Genomic DNA, 12,037 nt, shown 5'->3' on the forward strand with positions numbered 1-12,037 from the left:
GAAGACATTACCAGAAATATCTTTAGGCCATTCTCAAATCAGACACATGACCCCCAAGCCCAACCCTCTTAAACAAATAAATACACCTTAGAGAGAAATCTAAAACACTTGGTTCTATTTCTAACTTTACCAACATAATTATATGAAGACAGCAAATGGATTTTTAAATGGACTCTGACTCCTTTCAACATGTCCAGTAACTCCTTTAGGACCTATCTCCTTAGGTATCCTGGGGTAGGAAATAACACTATTAAACACCAAACTGGTAAAGAAACATACTACCTGTAATCAGTGGTATCATGGTAAAGTATGTATGGTAAACCCTCCTACTTAAGCATTGGAACCTCTTTTTCAGAGGTGATCTTGAACAGCCATATCCTCCCCTGCTTAAACATAAACAAATAAAAATGTCTCATAGATAAATCTCAAAAGACATGGGCTCCTAAATCAAATAGTTGGGAAAGGAAGACATTTTCCACAAAAACCAGATTACTCTTCTAACTGCAGAAATATTTATTAAATGAAGACAGTTTGGGGTAGTTATTGAAATATTCTAGTAAGCAGCAATCAAGCGCCAAGAAACAGCACTCCAACTGTGCTCAGCAGTGGCCAGAAATACACTGAGGTATTTAAAGTATTTAGCTATAAGTTTGAGAAAGCTATGAAACAGTTCAAAATCATCACTTAAGCCACTTTAAACTCAAAAGGCCTATACAAACTCAAAAGGCCTATACAAACCCTATCTCTTTCTTTTGTTATATTTTACACTAAACACACTTGTATCAGATCGATTTAAGTGGTATAAAATAAGAACTTTAAAACGAAAGAGAAAAATCAATGTTTCTAGATATGAAGTTCCTTAGGAGGCAGTATTTACCCATTTTGAGTAAATTTATAGTGCTACAATGTAAAATAGTACCAAAATCTCATGAAAGCTTAATACTGTATATACACTACGTAATGATACAAAATTTCATTAATTCCTATCTGTTTAGAAGATGTATGTGGTTCTTCTTTTTTTATGTATTTCAAACTATTACATTGCCAGAGGCTATCCTTTCCATGATTCCATGATTTCCCTACTCCCTTTAAAACAAACATACATACGTACTAGAGTAGGGGAGAAAACGCAATGCAGCATTCAACTGATGTTCTTATAAGAATCAGTTTTTAAATTCCAACTGTATAATGAAAGTTAAGCAAGGTACAAGCTACCTTTTAACCTACCCTGTCTCTATTTAATTCCATTTGCACCTGCCCTACAATAAATGCAGTCAGAAAGATTAGATTATTTTTGTTGTCTCACAATTTCAACTGGTATCAAGTTCTTAAAGTGTGAATTATAAGATATATAGAAAAAATAATAAAGAATGATGCAGACCTACAGTCAAATTCCTCATTGGCCAACTTGAAACAGGATGATAGCCTAATGGAAATTTTCATTCTAGAAGCCTATAAGTAGAAAATGTAAAAAGAAAAGCCACTATTATACTAAGGATGGCAAATGCCATACCTAATAGAAATTTAACAATTATATGAGCTTCCAGTCATATATCCTCTAAGACACTTGACATAAATGCCCTTCATGAAACTTTTAGAAGTTACCACACACACATACACACACACACATTCTAGGTACTCAGAGTTCTAGAAGAGAAAAATGAAATTTGAACTAGAGCGTGGGTGCATGTGTGTAGTAAATTCTAACTTTTTGAGGAAGAGATAAAAGAGGGAGGTTCTTTAAAATTCCAAATTTGATTCAGATGTGACAACATACATATCATTTGTATAGCATTTTACAGTTTTGAAAGTAATTTCCCAAACTTTATCTTTAACCCTCACAACCCTGCGTCTTAGGGAATGCATCCCTCCTCAGAGGGACAGCTGGTAACGTCAGTACAAAAGACCTCTGTCTTCCCATTCTTAGTCCATTGCTATTTTCATGACCCCAGCCTCTCCTAAGACAAATATTTGTAAAGGATCAAAACTAAAAATGCACACATTCTTAAAAATAAATATACCTTAGAGAAGAATCTAAAACACTCTGGTTCTACTTCTAACTTCTCCAATGTAATTATACTAAGACAACAAGTGGATTTTTAAATGGACTAAAAGAGCAGGGAGAAGAGCACTGTGGTGTAATTTTCACATCTTCAATAAGATTACAATAAAAACACAGGGAATACTAGCATTATAGTAACTATACAAGATAGGCCACTTTAATTAAATAAAAGGCTGCTTTTACAAAACTTTGTCTTATAGTCAGTCAATTGATTACCACCCCCCAACACACTTTTATTAAGCATAAGTTCATCTTTAGTTTCAGTATTTTCAAAAAAGGAACAAGATACCACATATGAAAATTACATCAATATTTCAAATAATGACAATTAATCACTTATAACAGAATTCTAACTCAAGTCCTTCAAAAACAATACAAACTGTACCTCAGGGTAGATTCCTCTAAACCAGACTAATGAATAGACACTAAATCTCAAGGTTCATTGTCTTACTTCTGGAAAACCATTTTCATTTTTCTTCAAATTTATCAAAAGAATATAAGGACAGGAAGAAAAACAATCAATCTTTTTAGGAAAGAAAATCCAGGATGTGTTTTCTTTCCAATTAAATATGCATTAATTCATCTGTACAATACTATGTGATACTGGTGATCATCTTTGGATCTTTTTAATCATCAAATCAGAAGAGAGTCCCATTCTATAGAGAACAGACAAAAAGTCTGACATTTTTCCTCAAATTAATAGATTTTTCTGCCTAATTTCTGGCAAACTGCAGGAAGTCAACATACACTCTGTCATTAGGGCAATGAGTCTGAATTTCCAGTGTCAGAATCAAAGCAAAGAGACTGGAAATAAAGTGATATATTTCAGACAAGGATTCCAGGGTCCATATTACTAGGAATATAAACTAGGGAGACCCTTAAGAGGCAGGATAGCAAGAGTCATAGGTTGCTTCAAAGAACTAAATATTCCAAGATGAAAGTTAAAATTTCAAACACACACACTGACACACACACTCCATATACACACATCTTTTTAAATCAGAAGATGAAAATGCTAAAGAGGAGACAGTAAAGATAATTTTTCAATTAAATTTAAATAAGAGGGAAAATTTTAATTCAAAGAACTTCAGTAAAAAACAAGATTGTTGCCAATGCTGTCATATACAGAGGAAAAACTAATACATGTCACTATATAGTCCAAGACATGCTTATTAGTGACGGCTTTTGCCTAATCAGCAGAAAAGGTATTAATATATTAGATGCCACCCCAAAAATAAAAATCTAGTAAATACTAAGTTCAACAATTTTTTTAAAAAATCTGCACACAGATACATATAATTACCTTAGGCCACTGCAGAGCTTGTAATAATTTTCTTGTGGACCTATAAGAGCACTGCTGAGGTGCTTTATTGATGATAAAAAGGGTAAAGGAAAAAAGTAGTGCCTTTCCTTATAAACAAAGAAATAGCAGAATTTAGTAAGTTCCATACCAAAAAGCAATCTACAATTCTGATACCAGAAACTCTTTTTTTTTAATTTATTTATTTTATTTTATTTATTCCTGGCTGCATTGGGGCGTTGTTGCTGTGCGCGGGTTTTTGTCTAGTTGCAGCACACAGGACTCTCATTGCGGTGGTTTCTCTTGTTGCGGTGCACCGGCTCTAGGCACCATGGCTTCAGTAATTGTGGCTCACGAGCCCTAGAGCGCAGGCTCAGCAGTTGTGGCACATGGGCTTAGTTGCTCCACGGCATGTGGGATCTTCCGGGACTGGGCTCAGACCCGTGTCCCCTGCATTGGCAGGCGGATTCTTAACCCACTGCACCACCAGGGAAGCCAGAAATTCCTCTTTTGGGGGGAGGGGGGAGGTGGGGGGGGCTGTGTGGTTTGTAGGGTCTTAGTTCCCCCTCCAGGGATCAAACCCAGGCCCTGGCAGTGAAAGCGCCAAACCACTGGACTACCAGGGAATTCCCCAGAAACTCCTCTTTTGAAAAAGATTTTTAAGTAATAAACACAAAAAGTCTGTAACAGGTTTTTAAATAATAAACATGAGATCCTAGACACGCTATGAATAGCAACATTAACTTCCTAAGGAATGATTTCTAACAGGAATACAATCTCCTTTTTTCAAAGGGTATGAAGATTAATATGAAAGAAGTAATTCACTATGAAAGAAACCTGTTGATTCTGGAAATTTTGGATTTCAGTCATTCCCCAATCAGCAGGCATACAACTGGCAAGAGGTTTGTTTCCTCAGGCCTTCTAATGGAATGTCAAAAGAGGCTCAACCCACCCAGTGCTTAACTTTTTGGTGATTAGACTGTTTAAATAATGTACAAATAGATACAACAGATATGGGATAAACTGTCAATGTATAAATTAACTTTATGTGAGCAGAGTATTTCTTCAAGATGGATAAAACCTATGAATCTTAAATGGCCATAGTCTGATCTGGTCACCTCAGTCCACTAGAACATTGTCCCTTTGAACCTGTACAATCACCTTACTTAAGTTGCTGCCTCCGGCTAACCGAGCTGCTGTACAAGGAACAGTTCCTCTCAAAATGCCTCCTACAGTTACAGTGTTCTAAGCCCTGCAGTTAACTCTAAACACAAAAACAAACTTGCAGAATTCCATTTTCATGTATTTACTCGAGAAAGGACACTCAAATTTAGAGTGTTTACTATTTATTGACGCACTGGTAGGGAAGAAGGGATACAGAAGTAAAACCATTATACAATGCATGCATACATAAAGGTTATGTCTTACTGGGGAAGACACACACAAAAAAACTCAGATAGTGAGTGTTATTAGAGAAGCCTGGTGCTTCTCACTGAGGGGGTGCACTTAGGCTGAGATAGCATGAAAACACCCAGGTCAAGCACTCTGAGAAGAACAATCTATGCAGTAGCTACACAGCAAGAACAGGACTTGCAAAGGCCCTTAAGACAGAAATGAGTTTGGGGAGTGCTTTAGGCTAAGTACACAGAACAGTAGAGAAAATGACAGGCTCAGCCTTCAGGGACAAACTAGTTGGGAGAACAAAAAAAGGTTGAAGTGATAAGCACAGTTCCCTTTCATTGTAGACCTGTACCAAGATTTGGAAAGATCACAGAGGGCAGAGGGTAGGGTAAGGATCTTAAGGGAAGTGCAATGTTTAGGTTGGGGAGAGGACAAAAAAACAGAGCTACCAACGGTAGGTTCAAGAGGGAAGAGAAAAGTCCGTGAACCTGTATAGTTCACAGGAATAAATTTAGCCAACAAACTTAGGAGAGCTCCTCTGTGTTCCAGGACTCAAATGCCTGAAAAGGTTAACAGTGGATCCACCATCTGAAACTGTTTTCACAAGGATCTTCAGATATCCCAAGTTTGTTTATAGCAAAAGAGGAATAACAGAACTATGTTGAAGATGACGAGGTTATCAATCTTCAGAAACCATAAGTTGGTAATAAATCATAAGATAATATTCAAAAATTTCCTGTCTATAATAACTTTTAAGGTAAGATCCACATGTACACTCTGCCAGGGTTTTTGTTTTTTTTTTGGGGTGGGTGGGTGCAGTGGGAAGGGAAGTTATCCAACTGCAAAGTCATTGTGTATCTGTATCTTGATCAGGATTATGGTTACACAGGTGTATACATTTGTCAAAAATCACTCAACTTAAGACCTATACATGGATAAATTTTATCTCAAAAAAGTAACAAGTTCAAAAAACAATTCAACTAAGAGAGAAAAAGTACCGTCAACTAATATAAGATGGAGCAGAACATAATAAAAACATATACATACACCTGAAACTAATATGTTGTATGTCAGTTATACCTCAATTTAAAAAAAAGAACACAAATGTCTCCCTAAAAATTTAATAGGTTATATTCTACATTAAAAAAAGTAATAAGCTGGAGTATTTCATACAGGAATTAAACCACAAAATGTCTGCAACCTTCACTGTTAGACCTCTAAACAAGAGGGGATGTGTTTTATTTTCTAGTCCCCAAAATAAAATGGATTCTGAGAAAACTTTAAGATAGTCAAAGACAGGTAAGCAGAAAACAATATGAAGAGACACCAAACAAATGACAGCTTGTGTGAATCTATAAAGGGAGGTCCACTGAAAGCCGCCTCAGGGATTTATTTTAGGTGATTAGGATTGGGAAAGAAAATCAAGTAAGCAAGTGCCAAGCAGTGAAAGCAGGAAAGCCTAAATTTAAAAGTTGTGAGAACTCAGTGTTCAAAAAAAAAAAAAAAAAAACCATCAACCACACTCCATTTTGTGTATATGATCATCCTATATAATGTAAGTGTCCTAACCTGAATTGTAGTGTGAGCAGATATAAAGTATCACTTTAGTGATCACCCTCAATCAACACCAGATAACAAATAAGGGGCTCTTGCTTATGGAAATTCCATATATTGAGCTGAATACTTTTGTCTGAATTTAAACCATGAATTATAAACAATATTCAGGTCCTCAACAGTCTCTTGTCTAGACTGTTCCAACTGCCTCCTACTGTGGTTACACACACACACACACACACACACACACACACAACTAATTTTAATCTTCCTCAATTACGCCACTTCCATGCTGGTAAAACTTCAGTAGTTCCCTAAAGTCATTCCAAACACGTCCAGTATGATTCAAGACCTACAATACAGCCCCACTCCAGCTCTTAAGCTTCATCTCTTATTTGTATCACACCTCACAAATACCCCATCCTTCTAACCAAACTGGTAACATTTTACCAAGGACAACTTGCATTTTGCCATTTCCCTGCTTTCTTCTATTTTTTGATCCCCCCCCCAAATTTACTGTCAAAATAGAACAGATCAATTTCATGGTCCCACTGCCCCCTACTCAACTATACAGCTTTCCCTCCTCTGACTCTCCAAGTTTTAAACTGTAAACCACATATAAAAAGAATTTTACCAAGAATTATATCACAATTAATATCCATATACTGCTTTACCTTTTACAAAGCCCTTTCTTATCCCCCATACTAACCGATAATCTCCTTAAAGACAGTAGCTCTATTAGTCATAAAAATCCCTACAGGATCACTATTTCCTGAATTAGAATATTTTCATTGAATTAGAATATTTCACAATCTCCTATTATTTAAAAAACCCTTCAGTTATACTCCCAACTTAAAAAGGAACCACAACAGAAGGGGGAAAAGGGTTCAATTTAAAGATAAAATTGCCATATGTTTCATAAGGAATATATTTTATTCTATAATGGAAAAAATAAACTTTCCCCCCAAATTAAACACCCATACACAATTATCTGGAACTCCTTAATGTACATGAAAATCTGTGGTACAGAATTGGCAACCATTAAATTCTGTTTAAAGCTCTATTTATAGTTATAAAATATGTAACTCCACTTAATTTCACCCTTTATGTATTTCACTATATTATGCACCTATGGACATCAGACAGTACAGACTCATAAAAGGCTGAATAGACAACTCTAGTTTCAAAAATCCAGCTTCTCACAATGTCAGACATACTAGTTTTTGGCTTTTCTATCTTCACAGCCCTCTTCCCCATCTTTTGGTCTGTGACAATGGAGAATGAAGGTATTTGTACTTGTGAGAACTTCAATCTGTCTACATTTTACCAAAAATAGAAGCTGTCTTTAATATACAGTTTCATCCTTTTAGAACTGTAGAAAGATCTTAACATTGGGCACAGTAAGATACCCAAGATATATCTGTTAAACGAATAAAGTCTTAAGATGCCCAAGTGTGGAAGTAAAATTATGTGTTTTCATTTGACAACGCTCACTCTTGCTTGTTGAACTAATCTATATTTGACTCCAATGTCAAATCAGTCTTGTCATCTTGGAGAATTAAAATGAACAATATAACAAATTACACACTTTTTTTTTTTTTTGCTTCACCGCCTGGCATGCAGGATCTTAGTTCGCCAAACAGGGATCAGACCCGCGCTCCCTGCAGTGGAAGCCCAGGAGTCTTAACCACTAGACCACCAGGGAAGTCCCATATACACTTAATTTTAAAACAAATCATTCTGATCTCTATCTTGATTGGTGCACCCAGAAGATTACTCCCCAAAATAAAGTCAAGAAAAGGAGAGACTGGTTAGTGCCAGTAATAAAACCACTCATTTGCCTAATCATTCTTAAATGTTAATGGAGGGGCTGCGCTGGTGGCGCAGCAGTTGAGAATCCGCCTGCCAATGCAGGGGACATGGGTTCAAGCCCTGGTCCGCGAAGATCCCACATACCGCAGAGCAACTAAGCCTGTGCGCCACAACTACTGAGCCTGCACTCTGGAGCCCGCGAGCCGCAACTACTGAGCCTGCGCGCCTAGAGCCTGTGCTGTGCAACAAGAGAAGCCACTGCAATGAGAAGCCCAAGCACCGCAACGAAGAGTAGCCCCCGCTCGCTGCAACTAGAGAAAGCCCGCGCACAGCAACGAAGACCCAACGCAGCCAAAAATACATAAATAAAATAAATTTATTTTAAAAAAAGTTAATGGAGAGTACAGTGAATGAAAATGAAGAAAATGCTTTCTGCTAGAGGTATGCTTTTAGCAAAGGTGGGCTTGCTCTGTTGCCACACGACACTAGTCTATTCAGCCACCTGGAACACTTCCTGTCAATACGTGTGAAGTATCAGGTGTGGCCATCATTGACTCAACAGTCGGTTTCCAGACTAACTGACAAACTAACACTAAAAGAAACCAAGCAAAAATTGCTTTTTTAAATCCTACTTTTCAAAAAGACTAAATCTAGTAAAATAGAACCCAAAAAAATCAGACAAGGACTGGTACAGAAAGGCAAAAAAAAATTTTTTTAAACCAAAATGACTCTGATGAACCATACGGAATGTGCCTGCATTTGAAGATGTTTAGAAAAACAAACCCCCATTTAAGCAAGGGGAAAAATCGAGCTCCATTCTGTCAGTTAACTGGAGTCTGTCACCTTTCTAAAGTGAAGAGGGTACAGAATAACCACCTCAAATTTAACTCATGAAAATTTATGACTTGGCAAACACCTGAAGTTTTTTATTGGCTATTTAACAAAACAATTAGGCAACAGTGCAAAGAAATCAAGTTTTGCTATGGCGTACTGTCCATACTTTTCTATTCCTTCCTCTACAAAAAAGTCAAGTATTTCCAACATCCTAATCAACTGTTGCTCCATGTAACCAAGGGCATCTCACAGTATCTGTCTACCTAGGCAATAAGTTCTGAGACTGTGAAACAGCACAGCTTCCAAGAATGCATACATCCTCCCCCACACACAGCCAAGAAATAAAGTACTTGAAAAAAAACAGACAATACTAATAACCCACGTACATATTCCACAACTATATAAGCCATTCTGCTTCATACCTGTCAAATTAAGCCAGGTGATCTCAACCCATAGCTGCAACTGGGCTACTCCATTTATTTAGAAACACAAGCTACAACTTATTCTTTTCCAGAAGCTCCAGGACTATTTGTGAAGGGCACTTTATTTAGTCCTCTAAAGGGATACTGTGTACATTCTTTTACATATGCTGACCACAGTACTGAAAAATAATGGAAAATCTACTGTCAAAGAGCTCTCAAATGTCAAATTCAAGCTCATTTATCATCTAATTCATTAGATGCAAAAAAAAAATCAAATTTCACACATTTCAATGAACATACAAAAGAATGTCAATTACAGATAAAAATACCAAAACTAGTTAACTGATTTTATGTAAAGCAGGCATAAACCCTAAGTGGTAAAGAACAAGTAAAACTATGCTTTCAAAACATTTTTTTTTAACTACTTATCTCAATTCTAGGCTCAGGCATTAACTTTTAAAGTCACCTAGTTATATACACCCGATCTCAACAGACACAGGATTTGGGAAGGCATATTAAACAGAATGAGATGTGTACCACTCAGTAGCCAAAAGAGTACTTTGATTTTTCTATCAAGTATTAAAGTGTTACCTTCGAACATCTTACCAAATTATTTCCAAACACTGCTGGAATTACATGAAACCATCAAGAAGCAAAAGTCATCCCAACAACGTGTGTTTGTCTAACATTTATTTGGCCAGTTCCTGGACAATCATATGGCAAGTGTGCTTCAAAGTATGAGAGCTCCATGAATCAACTAACCCCAAAATATTATATACGTTTAGGAAGTTCTTCTAGGCGCTGGGCTAAGTTCCAAGATAGTCTTGAGTATTACAAGCACTTATTCAGTAAGAGAGATAAGAATAAATTAGTCCTAAATTAGGTACAACTGCCCCATGATTAATCAGAAAGACACGAAAATTAATTTTTTTTAAGAAGTCGATGCTCCGCAGGGAGTTTCCTGGTGGCCTAGTGGTTAGGATTCCGTGCTTCCACTACCGAGGCCCAGGTTCCATCCCTGGTTGGGCAACTGAGATCCTGCAATCGGCCCGGGGTGGCCAAAAAGTGGTGGGGGGGGGGCGGGAACAAAACTCGATCCTCCTCATATACTCATTTCCAACTAGGCCCCAAACCTGTCTGAAATCAAATCAAATTCTCTACTCCTCTAAGCAACTGTCCGTACAAGTGTCCGGGTATGAATTGCTCTCCGCCAGAGTAACTGCCCCTGCACTTGGGGAAAACTTCATTTCCTAGTACCAGGGTCGGTCGGCCCCATTAACACAGTCACAATCTAGTCTCATGCTCCACAACTACGCTGTTGTCAGAGTAATGCCTTGGAGTGCTGGGTTTTGTTTTGTTTTTTTAATATTAACACGTGGGGGTCACAGAAGGGATCCCAGTTAAGGAAATCTTTCACGTGGGGACTCAAAGGGTTAAAGATCAGGGAAGTTAATGGGTAACAGAGAGGGTCCCGTACTCTCAGGATCCCCCAACTCATATCCCAACTTGAGGGCAAGGTGGCAAGTAAAAAGTGCCCCCACCGCCAGGTCCCCCTTCCTTCACCCAACTCCTAGGCCAGTGCCTTCTCCCGGCGCCCTGGCTCTTGGCTCCAGCCCCCGAGTTGAAATGCAGGGAGAGGGGAGGCATTTAGGCCTCGCCTCCCAGCGGCCTTCCTCCCCCGGCCGGGGCGGGAGGGGACCCAGGAAGCCGCGCCTGGTTCCCCGGGGCGGGGGATGGGGTGGGGGGAGGAGGGTGGAGAGCCTAGGCCGCGCCTCCCACCCCGGCGGTCCTAGGCCTCGGCCCGCCCGAGGCGGGGCCCGGGGTCGGGTCGGCGAGCTGGGCGCCGGCTCACCCACCTGGGTTGCCAGTCATTCCAGCTCCGCGGGTACTTGGTGCCGCCGCCGCCGCCGCTGCTCAGCCGAGACCCCGGGGCTCTGCGGCTCATTACCTTCCCCGACACGACATGGCCAAGCGCCGCCGCCCGAAGAAGCGCGAGTCGCCGCCCGAACCGGCCGCCGCCGACACTCCGCTCCGGCCCGGGTCAGAGGAGGAAGCCGAGCAGGAGGAGGAGGCGGCGGAGGGCGGAGGAGGCGGACGGCCGTTCCGGGTTCCGCCTGAGCCCGCAGCGCAGGACTGGGAGGCGGGAGCGGCGCGGTGAGAGGGAGGCGGAGGAAGGGGAGGCGACGTCTCTTACAGGGCCGTACGCGGCCCGCGACGCCGGGGCGCAGGAGGAGGAGAACAGCGAGGAGGAGGCGGTGGCCGCGGATCCTCAAGCTCACACAGCCACGGCTACCCCACCTCCCGACTCCGCCCGCCGCGCCGCCGCTGCCGCACGGCATGCTGGGAGTGAGGGGCGGGGCCGGTGCCCGCCGGGCCAGGGAGAGGGGCGGGGCCGAATCGGAAGGGCGGGGCCTGGGGCGGGGGCGGGGCCGGGCTCAGCGAGCGGACGATCCTCCCGCGCCCTGCGGTATTCTGCACTATCCGCGGACCTCGCCGAGGTCTGGCCCCGCCGCAGGGGATCACGGGAGAGGGGAATCTCCGCCACCACTCCCACACGCACACCCTCCCACATAAGCCCGGGAAAACACCTGACCCCTTGAGGGCCGGGCAGTAAGGTGTAAACAAGCATCCAATTAAGAACCTGGGGTGCCC

The 12,037-nt window shown here is 40.7% G+C and overlaps 1 protein-coding gene across 3 annotated transcripts in view; it reads right to left on the reverse strand.

The window, feature by feature from the left end:
* SMG1 (SMG1 nonsense mediated mRNA decay associated PI3K related kinase) overlaps positions 1 to 11,658 on the reverse strand; it is a 97,657-nt gene extending 85,999 nt beyond the window's left edge. For all 3 annotated transcript variants that reach the window (XR_009522140.1, XM_060031819.1, XM_060031820.1), the window contains exon 1: positions 11,242 to 11,658. Coding sequence is in view for 1 of the 3 variants with exons in the window: in XM_060031819.1 (XP_059887802.1) it covers positions 11,242 to 11,330 (89 nt within the window). In the remaining 2 variants the exon portion in view is untranslated. The remainder of the gene's footprint in view (positions 1 to 11,241) is intronic.
* Positions 11,659 to 12,037: the final 379 nt, after the last annotated feature.

This window comes from Delphinus delphis, chromosome 15, assembly GCF_949987515.2.
Source record: "Delphinus delphis chromosome 15, mDelDel1.2, whole genome shotgun sequence".
NCBI lineage: Eukaryota > Metazoa > Chordata > Mammalia > Artiodactyla > Delphinidae > Delphinus > Delphinus delphis.